Here is a 22,615-nt window from a genome sequence, read left to right as displayed (position 1 = left end):
CATCCAGCACCTAGAATTAATGTTTCCATTAATAATGGCTATATTTCTGACGTTGGTATTGGTGCTGCTTCCAGTTGGTGTGTGTAAGATTCCCGTTGCTAAATATACCATCAGTGGACCCATGCCTATTCTTCACAAGTATTATCAAGCAGGAGATCTTACCATTGCCAGCATAATTTCTCAGTCCCTCCTCATTTCAGATGTGGTAACATTCAGAAGACATCCTAATGAAGAAATGATCCATGAGACCATGTAAGGAATTTTTTGTCTCAGTCTTTAACCTCTTTCTAGGTAATCTCCACAAAACTGGCTTGTTCTTTCAATTCACATTTGTTTCAGTTGCCTGGGGAATATTACCTTAGTGTAATATGTATTCTGTAACATGTATTCCTATGCAGCAAACTTGAAAAGTTCCAAAGTGAACTAGGTACAATGGGCATGGAATTAAGGTGACTGCAGACTAGTTTTTAATGGTAATCTGTCCCATCCTTGTCCCACTGAATCTCATCTGTAATCTATATTTCTGGCCTATTCCTTCTGCAGACATGTCTGTACTCTCTCTCATTTTCAGAAGAAACATCCACAAGAACCTTAAGGGGATAAATGCATCCTTTGATGACAAAAATATATATTTAGAGTAATGAGAACAGAAGTAGATTATTAAATAGTCCAAATGGACTCTCCTGATTGTGGAAATGGAAATTAAAATAACAAATGAAATTCAATCTAAGCAAATGTAAAATGATGCATATTGGGGCAACTGCTGCCCAATGAGCAATAATTTCCATATATCTAGCGATCAAATCTGAGCTGCCAGTAACTGACCAAGAACAGGATCTTTTATGTGTGATATATAGCTCAATGGAAATGTCAAGTCAGTGGGACTGCTATTTTTTTAAAAAAAAGACAAATTCATTATTAGGCACAATGGGAAAGTGGAGAAAACAAGGAGAAAATTTATATTGTTTTGTCATAGTACTAGAGCCCAGAGTCATTCACTGAAGCTGAACAGTGGGAGACGCAGGGTGAATATTTCTGCATATAACACTAACTGTGATATTCGTTACCATAAGAGATTGTAATGGCTGTTTACTTGTGAGATCTTTAGAAAAAGAAATGAAAATAAAACTAGCTCTATCATCCTGCTCTCAGCCCCATTTATAGTGTAATCATATCTGGCATTCAGTGTCATTTTCTACTATCTGAACCTAAAAGACTTGGTGGTATTTTATTATTTTCTTATAGTAAAAAAATCTATCCATTGCCTACTGTACATAGAGTGTAAATTTTGGAGGAATCAGTCTTTATTCTTGGCTCAGAAAGCCAGCAGTCATGGTTACCAACACAATATTTTGTCATTTTAAGGATTCTGTTCTGAGTTATTGTTGTCACTTTTTCTTTTCTGAGTCCTTTTCTAGTTTTGTTTGTGTTAAAAATGATATACCATGTGTGTGTGAGAGAGAGTGTGTGTGTCTATCTATCTATCTATCTATCTATCTATCTATCTATCTATCTATCTATCTAGGTTAACCTGAGGAGAGATATTGTAGAGCTGGGAAAAGTGACAAAAATCAGCCACAGAGGGCCTGAAGCAACTCCCTTGTGAAAAAAGAATGACTATATTTGGAGATATAGGAGAATTTGGTTGTTTTTGTTGCTGTTGTTGTTGTGTGCCTTCAAGTCTTTTCTGACATATGGCAAAACTATGGTGAACCTATCACAGGGTTTCCTGGGGTTGAGAGTGTGTGATGTGCCTGAGTTTCCATGGCAGAATGACAATCACATCTCCAGTTCTCCTGATCTCCAGTCATAGTCCAATGTTCAAACCACTATACCAACTTGTTTAACTCAGGCAAAGAATTAATAAGGGAAGAAATTACAAAGTTGTATACAATTATGCTTGATGTAGAGAAATTAGACAGGAGAAAGCTTTATTTCCCACTCCCCCAATAATACTTGAAGCCAAGATCATCTACAGCAGATGAACACTAGGAGATTTGGGAGAGATAAAAAAACAGTGCTTCTTCTCACAGTGCATAAACAATGGGAACTACTGGCACACATTGTAGTTGGCAGTAATAAATGCCATAGAGAATAGGGTAAAGTCATTGAGGTTTGGGCCATCTTTGGCTAGTAGTCAGGATCCCTACATGTTACCTCCAGTATCAGAAGCACTGTGAGATAAAGCATGAAAGAAAAATCCCTGATGGCCACTGTGGGAACAGAATGTTAAGACTAGAGAGATCACTGGTCTGATCCAGCAGGGTCATTCTTATTTTCCTTTATTCTTCACATGGCAATGCAAAATATCTCTGTACCTACAATATTTGTCAGAAACTCGACCACGTTGATTCCCTCAGAACAGGCAACTTTCCATGAAGATTCCAGTTTTGTAAAAGACTAAAATAATCATTGGAACTTCATTCATTTACATGAAAATTGTCCAGTTCTTCACAAAGGGTCAAAATTCTAATGTGTATATGTCTGTCTCTGTGTCTCTGTGTAAAAATCTCCTTCCTGAACTTTACTAAAAATTGTTCAAAAATTATACTAGATCATACATTTTAGTATAATAGAGAGGCTCACAGTGTTGAAATTCTTGTGAGTCCTGAGTTCTTCATAATTGCCTGTGTTGGTTTCAAGCATTGTGCTTATTCATGTTTGTGTGGTAAGTATTAGCTTCATATATCTGTCCATCCCTCTTTAGGCTTTCCTGGACTGAGATTAAACCATCTAAAGAGATTATCTCACTGCCCTTTTCTGTCCTTCCCTTCAGACATAGGCGAGGGCTGAAACCTTTTAAGCATGGATTTTATCACATGCCTCCATGCCAAGATCGGAAGCATTCCATACCCGATCATGGATCCAGCACCTGATCTGGACTTCTCCAACACATTTTGAAAGAAGGGGTTTTTCTTGTTCTTTACAAAGTATGGGAGAAGTCCAGATTGGGTACGGGATGCCATGATCGGGTACATGATACCTGTGACCTGGGCACAGAGTTGCTTGATAAAATCCATGCTTAAAAGGTTTCATCCCACATGTAGGTCCGGAGAGGACAGAAAAGGGCAGTGCGTTTTAGTTTAATGGTGTTCATAAACCTACACTGAAATGATAAGTGGCTGGCTTCACATTCTGAAGTTGAGGCACCATGTTGTAACTCTCATTGCAGGGTATTCACTCAAATCTATCAGCACATTCTCGCCTTGGTATTTGCTGTAAAGGAGATCAATGAAAATGTTCAAATCCTACCCAACATCAGCTTGGGATTCAACATTTATAATAATTATTTTAGACCAAGTTTAACTTTTCAGTCCTCAATGGAACTTCTTTCTTCAAGGGGTAAATTTATTCCTAACTACAAATGTGATATACAGAATATTCCAGTAGCAGTCATTGGGGGACCTAACTCTAACATCTGTCTTCACATGGCAGCCATCCTGAGAAACTACAAGATACCACAGGTAAGTTGTGTACAAGAAACATTAGAGATCAACCAGTCATTCACAATTCTCTTGCTATTCAATGTAGCTTGACTGTTTGGAGATTAAAACTGCTTTGACAGAAACAGGAACAGTGCATAGTGCTTGACTTGCTTCAACATGTGAAATAAACAAATTCAGGGCATTCCTTTATTCATGTGTGTCCCCAATAGTATGATGGAGTACATTTCATGTTTTCCAAATCCTGTTGATACAACTTTCAAGGTAAAAGATGTAGATAGGGATAGATGGAGTGGAGGGAGCATAGAGATTTTTTTGACTAGCAGTATCAATTTGCAAATTATTTGTGAATCACAATTTTGATCCTGGAGTCAGACCTCATTGTTGATTCAGACACCAGTTTGAGAAATGCCTTGGACCTTTATGGTTGTCAGAACTGATGAAGCCTATGCCTGGTTAGGGATGGATAAATCTGAAAGGCTTGTTCTCACCATTGCAAAGCTGCATACTGATTCTGTATGAGTTGTGGGGGTGCATATAAATGTATACATGTTCGCCTGTGCATTGTTTGATGGCTTTTCCCCCCAATGTGCATATCTTTGAACTCATGCAGCCATTGACTGAAGTGCGTTGTACATTTTAGAACTGTACATAGTTTTTTTCCCCTAAAAACATATTTGAAGTGACTTTTGTCTTGGTGTTCAAGAATATCTGGTACTTTCAGGGTGCTCTGTCACTTAGGGTAGCTGTTTCACTCTGCCTTATGGCTAATTTTGGGTGTTTTACCACCACCACCCTGGTTTAATTTGTTGCATTATCATTTTAACTTTTCATAAACTGCTTTCAGCAATCTGTGGAGGTTACATATAAAACTTTAACACAGAAATGTTTTAACTTTCCTCTTTTGACCTCCTATGTTTCCCTTAGGTCACCTATGCCCCAGCTCCAGAAATAAATAGCCAAACCCAAGGCCGTTTCTTCCACTGGATGTTTCCCAATGGGCACCATCAATATACAGGAATTGTCCAGCTGCTGCTGTATTTCAAGTGGACATGGATTGGGGTGGTTTATCTCAGTGTTGACAGTGCAGAGACTTTTATACACAATATGCTACCCATCTTTATCCAGAGTGGTATTTGCCTTGATTTTATAGAAAAAATACATCTTTCTAGTGATGTTGCTGGAACAATCATATCAGGGATTGCAATGTACAACATCATCCTGGAAAGCAGTGCCAATACAGTGGTCTTTCATGGTGAAATTCAGGATATGACCTATTGGAGAATTTTGCACCGTTTGTTTGAATTTGAGGAAATGTCAATGAAGAAACAAGGCACTGTCTGGATTATGACTGCAGAAATGGATTTCACCTCAGTTTCCTTTCAAAAAAGTTGGGACACAGATTTTCTCCATGGCGCTCTGTCCTTTTCAGTTCAGTCAAAGGATGTGCCAGGATTCAAGAAATTTGTTGAGTCAAGAAAGCCATATTTGGATAAAGAAGATGGTTGCATCATGGACTTCTGGGAGCAGGCATTTAACTGTTTTTTCCCCACATCCATGGTACAGAAGGCTGGAAATGTCTGCACTGGTGAGGAGAAAATAGAGACTCTCCCAGGATCTGTTTTTGAAACTGGCATGACCAGCCACAGCTATAGCATCTACAATGCTGTCTATGCTGTGGCATATGCTTTGCATGCCATCCTTTTATCCATTTTGAAGCACAAAACAAGGGTGCACAGAGAGAGATGGATACTTCTGAATCATCACTCACTTCAGGTAACTTTAAGAGCATAACATTCAGGAGAGCTTATCATTTGTGTGGGTGTTAACAACTGAGATTGGACAGTGTGGATATTGTCTCTTTCCCTCTCTTTTCTTTCATGCCCAGATATAGAGATATCCCATATGTAGGCTAATACACTGCAATGGTCTAGTGCAATGCAATCCTGTTTGAGAAATAGCAGTGATTACTCTAGATGCTCTAGAATTCAGAGACATAGGACTTTATTACACAGAGAAAATCAGGGAAAAGTGGGGGTTTAAATGGACATTAGCCCGTGAAAATCACACGATCACAGTGAAGATTTTCACATGCATCACAATTAAAGAGGATTTATTCCAGAAATAAACAGGTAATAAACAGCAACAAATCATTCACAATCATTGTGAATGATTTGGTGCTGGTTATTACCTGTTTATTGCCAGAATAAGTCCTCCTTACCATGATGCATGTGAAAATCTTCACTGCAATCATGAAATTTTCACGGGCTAATGTTTAAATTTTAAACCCCCGCTTTCCCCCCAATTTCCCTCTGTGTGATAAAGTCTATAGCTGTGTTAGTCTGGAATATCAGTATGGGATAAAGGGATATTGGGGCACCTTTGGGACAGTGTGAAAGAAGTTGTAGCATGAGCTTTCATAGACTTGGTCCGTAGATGAATCTAAGGGAGTTGACCAAGTCTAATAAGGCTCATGCTACTTCTTTTGCATGGTCTCAAAGGTGCTGCAAGATTCCTTTGCATCTGGATACTCTAGCATGGTTGAAAAGGAAAGAAAAAAACTTGTGTTTATTGTTTCAGGAAATCCCTCTAAGGATAGGGAATGATATAAATGGAAGAATTAATCCACAATACAAGAGGCCTGTGCATGAAAGCAAGCTGGCATTAGGATTAAAACCCTAATGCCTGAAAAAAATGTGGGTGGGATCTAAAGAGACTGTCTAGCCTCGTTGAAGAAAAAAGCAAGTAGAAAGTAAGCCAAAAAAGGGAGGGACTGCATAAATATACCTGAGAAAAAGACAAAGGGGGAAACACTAGTGACTAACCATCTATCTATTGACCCTCACACTGATGAATTGGTGGCACTCTCTCCAACATTTCATACATGAAAACTGGGACATGTGTAGCCAAGTGACATGGGAGTAGGGTCAAGATGGCAACAGTTCTTAATATGGAAGAACACACCAACTAGGAGAGGCTGCAGCAGTTTGCTTTTGTCTCAGCCTACTTGGAAAAGGAAGCCCATGCCCCCTTTCTCTCTGCTGAGTTAATGGAGTGTAGGCTACCTTTGCACTTTGAATTCAACTTGAACCAACAGAAATAAGTAAAGAAGGAAGGAGGAAAGTAGGAGGAGGAGAAAAAAAACTGGGATATTTTTTAAAGTGTGGTGACAGAGGTTTAATTGGAACCGCCTCTGCCAAAATAGGACAGTTGGAGGACACAATAGCCAGGTTACACCCCAAAGACAATACTCAATGAAATGTCTGCACTTTTCTGGGGTTGCTCTAAAGTGGCATGCTGTAATGGAATATGGCAGATATATATAATTTTTCCCCCTTCCATTCTCCTTGCTTCAACTTGGTATAGTTTGTTCCTACTTCAGGGTTGCAATTGGGAAGCAGCCAATACTGAAGCAAAGTAGGCGTAAGTCACTGGCAGACAAATTGTGGCCTGAGGCCCACATGTCATTACAAACCTGTTTTATGCCCCCTCATTCCTTATAGACACAGAGTGGGTCCACTGAGAGAGATAAAATGGAAATACTTCTCCATTGCAATGTAAAAATAGTTCTTCTACTAATCACACCACCATTATAAGATGACATTAATCTCTATTTAGTCTACAAGTGTATTTATGTCTTTACATTATTCTCATTCTTATTCTTGGTTTAGCTTCACCATTTTCTGAGAAGCGTCTCATTTAACAACAGTGCTGGAGAAGTGGTTTCCTTTGACCAAACTGGAGAATTAGTAGGCGGATTCAATATTATAAACTGGGTCACTTTTTCAAACCAAACTTTTCTTAGAGTAAAAGTTGGAAGAATAGATCCCAACGCTCCTCCAGATAAAGTGTTTGAAATTTCTGAGGATGCCATTGTTTGGCCCAGCATATTTAACCAGGTAGGTTTCCAGCACAAGCCAACACATCAACAGTGATTTCTCCAGTGTTTAAAGACTGGTTCACATCCTATGGTAACCACACCATGTTCTGCAATGATCCAGCCTAGAACACAAAATTAGTGTGATTGGAAAGAATGAGATGATTTCAAACTGGGATATTCCATTCCTTCTACAGTTCTTCTTAGCCTCAAACCTTCAAAGATAGAAATTCCTTGATGTATTTTCCAAACTCTAAAGTATGTCTTTTTCATTTATGAATAGATTAAGCCTCTTTCATTGTGTAATGACAATTGCCACCCAGGTTATAGAAGGACCAAGGAAGAAGGGAGACCATTTTGCTGCTACAGCTGCCTTCCATGTCCAGAAGGGAAAATTTCAAACCAAACAGGTGAGAATGGTATGTACAACCTTTATCAGATATGTTGGCAGTGATCTACCATTGAAATGTTACATTAAAACTGAAAAGACTGCATGGTGAAAGCAGTAGTTGGTAATATGAAACTTAACCTGCTGTCTCAGATGTCAATGTCGTATTAGCTATACAGTATTTAGGACCTTATCACACTAGCTCAGAAACAGGATTTAAAGTAGATTTAAAGTAGAATATGCTCAAAATGGCATGTGTCAAAATACAACCTGTCTGGATGCGCACATTTTCTTTTCCAGACACAGATGACTGTTTTCAGTGTCCAGAAGATCAGTATTCAAGCAGTGACCATAATTTATGCATATCAAAAACTCTAAATTTCTTGTCTTACCAAGAACCTTTGGGGATTTGTTTGGCCATTTCTGCTCTTGCTTTTTCTTTCATCACAGCTGTAGTACTAGGAACCTTCATGAAGTATCACAAAACTCCTCTAGTCAAGGCCAACAACCAGAACTTATCCTATACTCTTCTCATCTCCCTTCTGCTCTCCTTCCTTTGTACATTGCTTTTCATTGGACATCCTGATAAGGTAACTTGTCTTCTTCAACAACCAACCTTTGGCATTATCTTTTGTGTGGCAGTTTCTTGCATGCTGGCCAAAACAGTCACTGTGATTATAGCTTTCATGACCACCAAACCAGGATCCAGAATTCAGAAATGGATAGGGAAAAAACTGAGTGGCTTCATTGTCCTTTTCTGTGCCTTCATCCAAGCTGCTATTTGTACTATCTGGCTGGCAACCTTTCCTCCCTTTCCAGATTTTGACACGTATTCAGTAACTGGAGAAATCATTGTGGAATGCAATGAGGGATCATTCATCATGTTTTACTGTGTACTGGGCTTTGTGAGTTTCCTGGCCCTTGTCTGTCTCACTGTAGCATATTTAGCCAGGAAGTTACCTGACACTTTCCAGGAATCCAAATCTATCGCTTTTAGTATGTTGTTATTTTGTAGTGTTTGGTTGACCTTTATTCCTACCTATCTTAGCACCAAGGGGAAATATATGGTGGCGGTGGAGGTCTTCTCCATTTTGGCTTCCAGCGCTGGATTATTGGTCTGTGTATTTTTTCCAAAATTTTATATCATTTTGCTGAGGCCTCATCTGAACAAAAGAGAACAGCTGATAATTAGAAAAGAGTGGAACATGAAGGATGAAGAATGAAATCATTCTGATACATGCTGATGGAGAAAAGTGAGTGAACATACAGACAGATTCCTTGCAGACGTTTCCTCTCACCAGGGTTTGGCTCCATTATTAAGCAATGTAAAGAGGACTTTGTTGAATAGAAATTTCACCATTCATTACCCAATAGTCAATTGTATTATGAGGATGGTGATGATGATTTTCAAGATGAGGGGTGTCCTCTGGATATTTTTTACAGCTCTACATAATTGTTCAGGTGATGAAAGTCATTATAAGCCCATGATATTTGCTACCACCGAAAGGAAAATGAAATCTTGTACTGTAAGAACGGACAACTGGGGCAGATACTGTTGAGCTATTTCAGACAGATGTAGATGGAAGCATTAATTGCAAAATATATACAAGGAAATAACGAAGGTGGAATTATGTCAAGGTTGAAATGATGCAACAAAGTTTGCTTCAAATAGAATCAAAGAGTGTCAGATGGTCCTTATTACAGTCGGACCTTCTTATCTACGGGTTTTTTATACACAGATTCAAGCATCCACGGTTTGAAAATGTTCCAAAAAAGTATAAATTTCAAATATTAAACCTTGATTTTCTATTTTATGTAAGGAACACCATTTGCTATGTCATTATATTTAATGAGACTTGAGCATCCATGGATTTTGGTATCCACAGAGGATCTTGGAACCAAACCCCAGCGTATAACAAGGATCCACTGTATTATGAGATAAGGACCAAAGCCAAGCAATAATTCTAAACTCTGCAAAGTTGCTTTGTTTTTGGGTCAGCAAGTTCACCAAACAAGCCATACAAGGGACAAATTCTAAGAGGGCATAACATCAGAAGCTTTGTTATATCTTCTAGGGTTAAAAGACCTATTATGCATATACACACTTAGAACTTATCTTATAAGGAACAAGGACTATTAATCATATGATTCATTATTAATTAGTGGATGTAACATCACAGACTGTCAAATGGTGAGGAGCACTGTGTTTGAAGTCCTAAAAGGCATACATTTTAATCCTGGCAAAATTCTGTTTAAAGGTCCAGCTATAGAGACACACCTTTTCTTGGTAGAAATCTGTAAGCTGTATCCACACTGCAAAATGAAGGTGGGTTGACAGCACTCTTAACTGCCATGATTCCATCCTAGAGAATCTTGGGATGTTTACTTTAGTGAGGAACCTGAGCTCTCTGACAGATCAGGCTGAATACCACACCAAACTATAAATCTCAGGATTCTGTAGGAAAGGGTCATGGCAGTTAAAGTAGTGTCAAACTGCTTTGATCCCAAAGTTTGGATACACCCTGAATCTTCTACTGAATCTGGTTGGAATACTTGCAAATAAATACATTGTTATTATCTCTCTAGTCTTGTTTTACTTGCATCAAAATATGCTTTCATATTCTTGGGATACCTGCAGTGAAATTTATTTTTATTGGTTGTGCCTATAGTTTTGTATTTCCACTTGTTGCATTGTTTGATATTATAAAATTTTGCAAGTAAACTGTTTAACTCTGGTGGTGAAGGTGTCTCTCATATTTACTAATTGTAGGTGTGTACTCTGGTAGATCACAGAGTTTATCCAGGTGTAACACTTGGTCCAGTGGGAAAACAATATGTTCAGCTAACCACTCAGCCTGGAGTTGACAATCTGCAGACAGCATGCTTTCAGAAGAAGTCTGCACTAGCATAATTTGCCATGAAACTTGTGTCTCTCCAATTGCTAATGGATTGAACTCCCACCAGCTCTAGCCAGCATGAGCAACAATGAAATATGCAACAAGCGAAGACTGCATCTTCACTGTATAATTAATACAGTGTAGCTCAATGCTATGGAATTCTGGGATTTGTAGTTTTGTGAGATATTTAGCCTTCTCTATCTGAGATCTCTGGTGCCACAACAGACTGCAATGCCCAGGATTCCATAGCACTGAGCCATGGCGGTTAAAATGGTGTCACACCGCATTAACTCTGCCCTGTGGCAACAGCCTTTGAAACCTTGGAGAAAAAAGCATGTGTATCCCATCGTCGCAGAAATCTCTTTTTCTCCTCCCCAATAAGATAACTGGCTTATGTTGATCTATATCAAAGAAAAGGAAGGATGAAAACAACCCCTTTAAAGATATACTCTGAAGAGGGATCAGTCTGCAAAGCATTACTTATATAGTTACTATTTATTACCCCACCTTTCTCTCAAGGTGATTATGTACCATGTTTAGACACTTACTCTAGAATACTGTGGTTCAAGATGCAAAATGAAAACTTCGGGTGGCTTAGAGAACCAACTAGGATTTTTCCTTGGTTTTATTTTCATTTTCAACTGCTAACTAAAGGAGCCTGAAACATTTTATTCAATGCTCAGTCCTCTAAAATAAGCAAGTAGTTGATTATTTTGCCAGACTGGTGCTTAGCTACACAAAAGACCTTGGTAGATGAGGATGTTGGGGATAATGCCCAAAGAAGGCTGAAGGAGTGTGTTTGTCTGTACAAAAGTACTGCAAGTACAAAGAAGAAGAAGAAGAAGAAGAAGAAGAGCTAGCCTGTGTGTATTTTTGTGCATGCACAGTTGAGGATTGACTGGTTTCTGAAATACCAATGGTAAACATCTTCACCCATTAGCCTTCCTCCAACCTCCAACTATCTTTTAAAATGCATTTTCCATTCAGCCTCTCTGTATGTTTTGACATTGGTGCTGCAGGCGCATGCCCCTCAGTGACCATGACACAGTTTCTTGGGTGGAGGGAGAGGGAGGTGAAGAGAGGATGCAGGGAGTTTGAGAGCTCACAGTTAAGTTGGAGGGCACATGTCGCACAAGAGGCCCATAAGCATGAGAGAGGTATTATCAATAGGGCATTATCTCTGAGGTGAATGAAAATATTTGCACTACACAAACAAAAATATTTTTATTCATATACTACATAGATGGAAAGGGGGTCACAGGAGCAAAAAAGTGTGAGAACCAATGGTATAAATAATTATTCCTTAAAAGAAATTTTCTAAGCTCCGTATGGGCCATGGAGAGCTAGTGAAGAAACAAATTAGTCCTACAAAGAAAAAGTCTGATCATGACTTCAATGGATCAGTACATTTAGAGATTTCTTTTTCTTTCACTTTGAAATCTAGTCATTTATGTGATCATCATGAACATGTTCCTTTAGGAAGTCAGAGTTAGGGCCATGATGTTACATATCAATGTGATGTGTTTCTCAGGTGAAAATGGCAGAAATAAATCATCACACCCATGAGACTCTTTAAAAAATATACATTTATCTCAGCAATTTATTCAAGTTAAGAACTCTGAGGAAGCTTAAACATTAAAACAGCATATTCTTTTACATCACAACTGGATTCACACAAAGGCTTCTGCTACACTGACATTCAAAGGAAGGCATACTTTTACAAAGTGGTCTTCTCTGCAGGTGAAGTCAGTCATGGTAAAATCTCATTGGAAGAATGAAGCAAGGGGTTGCATTCAATTCAGCATCCAAAACTAATGAAAAATGGATGGGTAATCTTAGTTGAATCAATGCTAAAAATTATTAGACTGTTCAGTTTGTTCTCCTTATAAGAAGCTCCTTTTGGTTTAGTTCAGGCCTTAATGTAATGATATAGCACTTGGGCAAAAATAGACAGGCCAGTAAGCCAGCAGTGGAGGTTAAGAGGGAGAAGATCTCCACCACCACTGTGTATTTCCCTTTGGAACTGAAGTAGGTGGGGATAAAGGTGACCCAAATACAGCAGAAAATCAGCATGCTGAAAGTGATAAATTTGGCTTCATTAAAACTATCAGGCAATTTTCTGGCCAGAAAAGCCACTGTGAAGGTGACAATGGCCAGGAATCCCAAGAAACCCAAGACACAGTAAAACATGGTAACGGACCCTTCATTACATCCAAGCACAATTTCTCCAGTCATTGAATCCATATCATTGTCAAGGAATGGGGGGAAAGTTGCCAGCCATATAGTACATATAGAAGCTTGAATAAAGGCGCAGGAAAGGACAATGAAGAATGAGAGTCTTTTCTGCATCCATTTTATCATCTGGAATCCTGGCTTGGTGACCTTGAAAGCCACAACTACCAAGATGGTTTTGGCCAACACTGAAGAAACTGCTACGGAGAAAACAATGCCAAAAGCAGATTGCCGAAAGAGGCAAGTAACTAACTTAGGCTGACCAATGAATAGCAAATTGCAAAGGAAGCAGAGAAGGATTGAGATGAGAAGAACATAGGTGAGGTTCTGGTTGTTTGCTTTGACTATGGGAGTGTCCCTGTGCTTAATAAAAATCCCAAACACCAAAAGTGTGATGAAAAAACAAGAAAGAGCAGCAGTGGTCAAGCCAACACCTAAAGGTTCTTCATAAGCCAGAAAGGTAATCTGTTTTGAAACACATACATTCTTTTCATGGTTTGGATACTGATCTTTTGGGCATTGGAAACAGTCATCCATGTCTGAAAGAAAAGCCCACTGAATTTGAGTTTGAAACCTGGCACCTGGATGACAGCCAACACATGAAGTTATGTCTTACCGTGTTTGTCCGAAATCTTTCCTTCTGGACAGGGAATACAGTCATAGCAGCAAAACGGCTCCCCTTCCTTTTTTGTCTTACTGTAGCCTGGCATGCAATTGCTGTTACAAACAGAGCGTGGCCTATCCTGGACATTAATGAGAAAGAAGAATGTTTACAACTAATACTCAGAAAGACTGCTTTTGGTTTTTTATGGCTGAAATCCGATTTATTTGTCCCCCACTGGATCAGTTTTTGAAACATGATCCATTTATAATGAAGTGACTCAATAGATAAGCAAATCCAGTTGATTTAACAGCACCTCTCTAGTTAGGACTAAGAAGAATATTTGGGCTTGTAACTCATTGTTCCTTTTACGATTTCATGAATCCATGAAATAGTTTCCAGAGAAGTGGAAACAGTGGTGTCACTAGCAGTGTGCAGATGGTGCAGTCCACACTGGATGACACCATCAGAAGGGGTGAGTGCCCAGTGGGGCAGTTTCTTACTGTCCATTTGACACAGACACCCAGGCTCTTCCCTCCATCAGCCAGAGAGCCTCTGCCAACTGTCTGCTGCAGCTGCTGTTGGGGTACTGCTGCCACATGGCATTCCCTCCTGCATTTGGCAGAGCTAGTGGCCCAGCTGGGAAAGAGAGGTGCCAACAGAAGTGGCAGAACTAGTGACCACAGACTCATTCCTTTTCCAGAAGGGAAAGAGTCCTTGGGTGCCACTGCTCCCACTGCTGAATGGACCTGCTGCAAGTATTCGCCACTTTATCCATGCCACTCCCTCCCCTAGTTACCTAGGTTTATCCTGGATTCCTTAACTGTTCCAGATTCACAACTCTACCTAGGGCCTCAACAGACAGGCCAAAATAATGTTGCTTCGTGTCACTTTGGAGGTATGTTTTTAAATGACACATGCATCTTAAGAGGCCAGAAGCTGCGCCAAAGCTACACCAAAGAGGCTTCTGGCCTCTTAGGATGCATGCAGCATTTAAACAGCATACCCCCAAAGTGACCCAAAACAACTTTATTTTGGCCTGTCTGTATGGGCCCTTAGTCATAATAGTGACACTATTGCATGAGAAGAAAGCTGCATGTGGAGAAAGAGTTCCATTCTGCACATGGACAAATAACATTTCCATCAGTTTAGCTGGGGATTGGTCCAGGAGAGGTTACATAGATTATTGCACTACACTCTTAAAGCATTGCTATTCCACCTGAACCGCTCTGGCTGCCTCTTGTTGAATTCTGAGACTTGCCGTTTAGGAAGGGGCATTTAGAATATTCAGCCAGATTGGTTTTAGGCTTCACTGAATTACCAACCCCAAAATGTAACAAGAGGCAGTCAGAGCAGTTCAAGTGGAATAGCATTACTTTAAGAGTGTAGTGCAATAATCTCCCTGGTCAAATATCCTTAACTAAATAGCTGATATGGAATACAGGCTGCTGTTTGTAAAAAAAAAAAAAAATCTACTTCTCCTCAGCCATCTAAATGTAACTAGGCTGACATTGGGATTGGGACGCAGTCAGTGGTCCATGTGACATCACCACAGTCATGTCTCCACTGCTACTTAGAAATGTGGAGGCTCCTTTTAGTTGAATGATTCATGCAGAGACCTAATAACTGGACTTTGGGGCAGAGTGCCTAAAAGCTGGACCACTTTTTGAATATTGGTTGAAAAAGCTTGATGTATCACAAAAAGTTTGTGGCCCTTACCTTGTTGAACTCATTGGGCCAAATGATGGCATCTTCAGAAATAGTGAAACCATTGATTGAGAGGGCATCTGGTTCAGTCCTTCCAATTCTAACCCTACAAAAAGACTGGTTTGGGAAAGTGACCCAATTTATAATATCAAACCCAGCTATTAATTCTCCATTTTGGTTGAAGGAAACCATTTTCCCAGCACTGTTGTTAAATGAGACCTTTCTCAGATAGCGATGGAGCTAAATCAGAAAAAGAGGGATTAATGCAAATATACGCCATAGAAAACACAGAGCTGGGAGCTGAAGTATGTCTTTAACTTTCAAAGAGAAATAGTAATAGGAGTCATTGCATTTGTTACATAGTCAGAAAAACATGAAAAGCTAAGTGGTGGTGGTGGTGGTGTTACTTTTGTCCCCTGTCAATGTACATGACATTTCATCATGGAACTGAAATCAGCATCAATATGGCTCAGTTCTCAAAAAGTACAAAAGTACCAGACATAGATGCCAAAACAACTCTGTGTGTGCGTGTGCGTGTGCGTGTGTGTCTGTTTAAGAGTCATAGGGAGGTGTACAGTATCTACACAGTTTAGGACCATTTTATTGTTTTCTTTTATGGAAAGGTTTGGGATTTGTTTTTGCATTATTTTTCTCACAATGTTACCTGCCATGGCTGTTGATTCAGAAGCTTCTGTCGTCCTCCCTCCACCATTTCTCCATGTTTGGCTATAGATGCCTGCAAAGCATGTGCCACAGCATAAGCTGCGTTGTAGATGCTGTAGCTGTGATAAGTCATGCTCATTTCAAAAACAGACCCAGGAAGTGTCTCCAGCTTCTCTTCCCCGGTGCAGGTATTTTCAAATTTCCTACCAAACCTGGAGTTTGGAAATGAACAATTGAATGCATGTTCCCAGAAGTCAAGGATGAAGCCATCTTTCTGTTCCAAACCAGGGTGGCTAGTTTCAAGAAATTTCTGGAATGCAAATATCTCTTCTGAGGGTGTTGCGAATGAAATAGAACCATGGAGATAATGTAAGTCCCAATGTCTTTGAATGAAATATGATACGAAATCCATTTGGGCAGTCATTATCAGGACTTTTGCCATTTTTGGCATATCCAGAAATTCTAGTGCCTTGATTATGTTTTGCAGACTCATCATTGAATGAGTCTCACCATGTAAGAGCCATACATTAGCAGTACTTCTCATGACAACTTTCACGGTTTCTGTCAATTCCTCTGCCACTTCAACAAGAGCATTGTAGAAAGGCATTGTTATAAATTTTCTTATGAAGTCAAAGCAGATCCCTGTCTTGTAAAATTCTGGAAGGACTTCCTGTACAAACCTCTTTCCACTGTCATCATCCAGAAAAAGAACTCCAATCCATGTCCACTGGAAATGAAGTAGTAACTCTAGAATTCCCTTATACTGTTGGGCTACACTTGGGAACATCTGTTGGAAGAATGCTCCTTTGCTTTCATCAGTCATCTGTGGAGCAAAGCCATACATCACCTAAAAAAAACAAGAAAGAGAGCAGATGCACATATTTCAAATGTAAAAGTTTTGTGTTTCTGCATATTGGTATTATCAACTGAGTGAATATGAAATCGAAGGCTTTCAAGGTCGGCATCCATATATTTTGGTGGGTTTTTGGGGCTATGTGGCCATGTTCTAGAAGAGTTTATTCCTGATGTTTCGTCAGCCACAAATGCTGGTGAAACAACAAGAATAAACTATTCTAGAACATGGCCACATAGCCTGAAAAACCCACAAAAAACAACTGAATGAATAATTTATTTATCTTGTGGTCTGGGGAATATGTATCCAATTTAAGCAGTAAGCAAACCAAAACTTAATTATCCTTCCAAATTTGCCTTCTTGACATTTTATAGTAGTATTCTCCAAAGCATATTCTGGGCTTCACAGTGTCAAGATCAAGGGAAATAACAATGCTACTATTCTGCTTTGGTCAGATTTTATATGGAGAACTGTGTCCAGTTCTAGTTCACGAAGGGTTTTGGCGAGCTGAAACATGCCCAGAGGACAAGAGTCAAGATGATTAAAAGACTGGAAACCAAGAAATGGCTTATGGAGCTGGGTATGTTTAGCTTGGTGAAGAGAAGATTGAAAGGTGACATGATCACTAATTTTCAATATCTCAAGGGCTATCATGTAGAAGACAGAGCAAGCTTATCTTCTTCAGGGACAAAACCATAATTCGGTGGATTCAAATTACAAGGAGAGATGTTCTATCTAAAAATTCAGAAGAACCTCTTTACTGTAACAGCTGTTTGAGAGTGGAATAGACTGCTTGAAGGTGATGGACTCTCCATTTTTGGATGGGAATATTTCAGTAGTCCTTTAGTTGTGTATTCCTGTATGGACTTTATAACACAGGGGAAAATCAAGGGAAAAGCAGAGGTTTAAACTAACATTATCCTGTGAAAATTGTGCGATTATGGTGAAGATTTTCACACACATAGTATTTAAAGAGGACTTATTCCAGCAATAAGCAGGTAATAACCAGCAACAAATCATTTATGGGATTTCCCTGTGAATGATTTGTTACTGGTTATTGTTTGGGCTAACTCCTCTTTCATTGTGATATTTTGTGAAAATCATTACTGTGATCACATAATTTTCATGGTTCATTTAAACCCCCGCTTTCCCCTGGTTTTCCCCTTGTGGTAAAGTCTTATGAACTAGAGAATCCTTGCAATTTCTTCCAGCTCTAAGATTCTAGGACCGAAAATGTGGTTATTAGAAGAAAGTGCACGTAAAATTTTGAATATCAGTGAAAATAACATTTAAATGAATTGTATTTAGAAAATTGTTTCAAAACGTGTACATAAGGCAAAAAAGTGTAGGAAAAACTATGTTAGGGAAATGCACAAAAAATGTTTATAGATTTCAGTTCAAATTAGAACAAAGGATATATATTTGGTGAAATAACCTTAAGATGAGAAAAACTGAGGAGAAATTAACTTATGACTAGAAAAATGAGAAAGTGAGAGGAATTCAGGCTCTAACTGCCAAATAACAGTTGTAGTAGTAGTAGTAGTAGTAGTAGTTGTTGTTGTTGTGTGTCTTCAAGTTATTTCCAACTTATGATGACGCTAAGTTGAATCTATCATGGGGTTTTCTTGGCAAGTTTCTTCAGAGGGGTTTGCCATTGCCATCCTCTGAAGCTGAGACAGTTGACTTCCCCAAGGTCACCCAACGGGTTTCCACAGCCAAGCCAGGATTGAACACTGGTCTCCAAAGTCATTGTCCAACACTCAAACTACTACACCACACTGGCTCTCCCCATGTTACACGCATCTAGTACACATTTGGCTTTTAAAAACAACAACCCACAGCTTGTTATTTATCATCAAAGTGATAAATGTAGTTGTAGATATGTAGCTGTGCAGCTCTCTGAAGTCTGTCCTGAATTTTCACCTCTTGGAACGTCACACAAAGCAAAACAAAACCCACATCTGCATGGTTCAGTTCCATGCAGACATGTTACCTGTGGAATCTTGTAGATATTCAGGATGGTTGCCATATGGAAGCCAGTCTCAGAATCAGATCCTGCAATGACGGCTCTCACATTGTTCTCCTGACCACATTTGTAATTTGGTATTGATTTAACCCTTGTTGAGAAGAGCTCCATGGAAGCCAGGTAGGTCCAGCTTGCACTGAAATAGCTGTTAATGATGTGTAAGCCCAAAGTTATGTTTGGTAAGATGGATGGGTTTTCATTGATCTCCTTCACTGCATATTTCAAGGCCAGGATGTGCTGGTAGTTCTGAGTTACCACCCTAAAAGAAAAACTACATGTTTTCCTTTTCTTTCAAGATATATGCATTGCATTTTAATTTGTTATGCACTGCAGACTACTTTATCTTCAACTGGATTGTACTGCAGGAGGCCAGGAAAGTTGACATTTAACTTTGGCCCCATACAGACAGGCCAAAATAAAGCTGCTTCGGGTCATTTTGGAGATATGCTGTTTAAATGATGCATTAAGAGTTTGGAAGCCATGCCAAAGCCGTGATCCAGTCCTAAGGACTAGACCACAGCTTTGGCGCAGCTTCCAGACTCTTAGGACGCATGCATCATTGAAACAGCATACCTCCAAAGTGACTTGAAGCAGCTTTATTTTGGGCTGTCTGTATGGGGCTTTAGACAATTTGACTAATGACTTACCCAAGCATGGCTGCCACTTAACATAGGTACACAGAAATCAATATATACATTGTATAAGAGTCTGAGCCTGCTTATAGACATACCCATGTTTTGATACTTGTTTTTTTTAAATAAATATGAAAATCTATAATGTGTTGTGTGAGATGAAATGAGAAAAATGGCTGGAGGCCACTCATCCACTGACTAATATTATTTCAATAATTAATAAGTATCCCTATATAACTTAGCCCTTGACTTAAAAAAGCTAAAATGGGGTTTAGGAACATCTAGTCTGCACTTATTCCTGAGGGAGGCATAAGTTCTCTATACCCACAGTCTCCATAGGGCTGCCTGGATGATCTTTGCTAAGGACTTGATGTTTGACCTCAGTATTTACCTGTGTTCCCTGTCTCAGCTGTATTCATATTGGATAGATTCCAGGTTTATTTGTATTTAGAGCAAAACAATTGAAATTCATGCAGATTAACTCAACCCTTATAACCCATTTATGTTAGTTCATCTACTCTCTGTGTGAATAGATCTAGATGCCACATGTTATATTTTTATTAAATAGACTGTTTTACATGAAGTTGTACTTTAAATCTGTTTTCAGCAGTGAATGGACCAGGCATTGGCATCTTCTGAGGACCATTTTTGCTCTCCCCAGATATTGTTGGGAAATATGCCCTTTTCTAGGGGAACACTATTTGCAGTTTAGAGATACTCCTGTGAGCCTATTTTAGGACAGAGGAGCCATTTGAAGGACTAACAAAGGCCAGGGACAAGATTATGTTAAAATTTGAGGCTTCCTCTAGCTTCTAGGTCTGCCCTTTGCCCTTTGAGGGGACAATATAGATAGTTGATATGTGGAATAGAACCTCCTATATAAATAACTCAAATAGTCCAAAGTCAGAATTTAGTGCAAAAACAGAACATTCAGCTGGGGTTGTTCCATTGTCTGTTATCACATACCCAAACAAATTTGGATAGATGGTAGCTTGTATTATGAAAAACACATATATGATAGTGGAATACTGACTTGATTTCTTATTTCTCTTTTTCTCTTACTGAATGGTGCAAAAGAAGTTGGTTAGCCTGCCTTATTTTGCAGTGGGATGGAGGGAAATAGTAATGTGCCAGGCTAGACATCCCCAAGGCTCTCTTAAGTCCAAATGATTTTTTACCTGCCATTTGATTGGAAAAATATAAGTAACTAAATGAAAAGGGGTCCTTACTCGAGTTCATTCAGCAGTTCTTCAGTGGGAGGCATTTCAAAGTCTATTGGACTGGAGAAAATGTAGATCTGTGAAAGGATACCAGCAATGAGGAGTTCCCCTGAGAAATAATATTTGTGAAGAATGGCATGGCTATCGATGGTACATTGATCAATCAGGATGGTACAAAGCACCAGCGGCAAGAGCAATAATGTCACTGTCAGTATCTTTGTTTTGGATGCCAGTTCATTAATAAATAGTTGTGAAGAGCAGCAAGGCCACTGGTAGTCCATAGAGCATGAGGACATATTCATATCACCAGAGGCAACAGCATAAATATCAGCATCACAGGTAGCAACACTTGAAAGGGACACTTTTCCTTTAGGCCCCAGTTCATATATTCCCCCATTGTCAGTCCAGCTTCACCTCTCAACTTGAATACATTAGTTTGAATCACTTTGAATCTCCTTGAGAATCCCCCTGATGTATGGCACAGGCTATGTTGTTGAATGTACCAGCTAAACTACTGGCTGGTACTGGCTAAACTCTGCCTATCCTTCCTCCCAATTCTGAATGCTGCAGGTACTATTTATTGTATTGTTCTATGCAGCTCTGTTGTTCATCTACTCAGCTCTGGAACCCTCTTGGGATTTGGACAAGGCTGGAAACAATCATATGTAATTTTAAAATTACAAGGAAGGAAATCATACCAGCATAATATGATCTGGCAGACATTACAGGAAAATAGCAAAATCAACACAGTTGGTGACTTGTGGCCTGTCTATCCAAGCTACAGAAGACCCTCAATAGAATTTATCTATGTTTTCACTCATGATTCAGGAATTGATTCAATGGGTTTACTCTACTTGGAACTAACCAATTCAGGCCTATATGTCAGTGAGTTTATAATCTTCTTGGTTTTAATGTGAACCTTGAATGAATTCTGCAAGGTTCTGAACCTATTTTGGAACCTTGAAAATCCTCTTTAAAGTTCATGTAGGACACCAGGCACAAATGAGGGACAATGGGCCGAGACACATTGGCCAAAAGTAGTGTGCAGATGTTGAAACTAGAGTTCTAGAGCATACGGCAACCGTATGCTCCAGAACTCTAGTGCATATGGGCGTTATAATCATGGTGGCATCCTGTCCACATGGGAACTGCCATGATGCCGCCACCACTGCACATTGCTGCATGTTGCGTATGTCACGAATGTGCCAATGGCGCACTCGTGACGTACGCAACACGCCACAAAAGAACCCGGAAGAAGCAGGTTCTTTTTACTGCAGAGGGACAGTACGTGGTTTGGTGGCTGTGCCATCCTTCCACAGTTAACACAGGTGATTCCAGCTTGCCATTTCGGGGCAGTCTGTACTGCCCCAATGTCCTTTTTCAGCAGAATGCCATTCTAGTTATACATTGTGGAGGCACAAGGACAAACTGAATGAGGTGTTAAATTCATCCAACCATCCATCCATTCATATGCTGCCCTTTATTTGAAAAGAGCCTGCATGATGTAGTGGACTATGATTCTGGAGATAAGGGGTCAGGTTCCTGCTTGGCCACAGATACCTACTAGGTGACCTTGGGTGAGTTGCATACTTTCAACCCAGGGATAAGTTCACCCTAGGGTCTCCATCAGTCAGAAACAACTTAAAGGCATACAACAACAAAGAAAACAGCCTTCTCCCAAAGAGGAATCCAAGGTGGCTCACAAAAAGAATCAGCTAAAACATGATAAAATTTTAAACACGGTTAAAAATCATCATATTAAAAAGCATAAAATAATTTTAACAACCTACAAAAGAAAAATAAATAAAAAAGACCTCCCCCCCTCCCCCATTAGAAGGTTCACTTCAAGCAATTATACAGTAAAGGCCTGGATAAAAGTATCTTTGCTTGCTATCAAAATGACAGAGAGCCAACCTAGCCTCCTGCAGAAGGTAATTCTAGAAGCTAGGAGGAACCACTGTGAAGGCTTTCTCCCATATCCTCACCAAATGAGTCTATGAGGGTGGTGGAAGTGAGTGAAAGCCAGCCCCTCCGGATCTTAAGATTTTGTCAGGTTCATATGGAGACATATGGTTT

The 22,615-nt window shown here is 39.5% G+C and overlaps 2 protein-coding genes across 2 annotated transcripts; one reads left to right on the top strand and one right to left on the bottom strand.

Annotated features, from left to right (window-relative positions):
- The first annotated feature begins 121 nt into the window (after window positions 1-121).
- LOC121933852 (vomeronasal type-2 receptor 26-like) lies at window positions 122-8,931 on the top strand. The gene is made up of 6 exons (XM_042473844.1): window positions 122-252; window positions 3,263-3,464; window positions 4,371-5,219; window positions 7,115-7,342; window positions 7,604-7,730; window positions 8,009-8,931. The coding sequence occupies exons 1-6, from the start codon at window positions 122-124 to the stop codon at window positions 8,929-8,931; spliced, it is 2,460 nt and encodes an 819-aa protein (XP_042329778.1).
- Window positions 8,932-12,474: 3,543 nt separating this feature from the next.
- On the bottom strand, window positions 12,475-20,661 carry LOC121933384 (vomeronasal type-2 receptor 26-like). The gene is made up of 6 exons (XM_042473030.1): window positions 20,549-20,661; window positions 18,655-18,832; window positions 15,810-16,655; window positions 15,158-15,385; window positions 13,454-13,580; window positions 12,475-13,376 (listed from the first exon to the last, which is right to left on the bottom strand). Exons 1-6 carry the CDS (start codon window positions 20,581-20,583, stop codon window positions 12,475-12,477), a joined length of 2,316 nt encoding a protein of 771 aa, XP_042328964.1. The 5' UTR covers window positions 20,584-20,661.
- Between the last annotated feature and the right edge of the window lie 1,954 nt (window positions 20,662-22,615).

The sequence above is a fragment of the Sceloporus undulatus genome, chromosome 6, assembly GCF_019175285.1.
Source record: "Sceloporus undulatus isolate JIND9_A2432 ecotype Alabama chromosome 6, SceUnd_v1.1, whole genome shotgun sequence".
NCBI classification, from domain to species: domain Eukaryota; kingdom Metazoa; phylum Chordata; class Lepidosauria; order Squamata; family Phrynosomatidae; genus Sceloporus; species Sceloporus undulatus.
The sequence above is the reverse complement of the archived record's forward strand: the minus strand, read 5'-3'. Positions and strand labels throughout refer to the sequence as shown.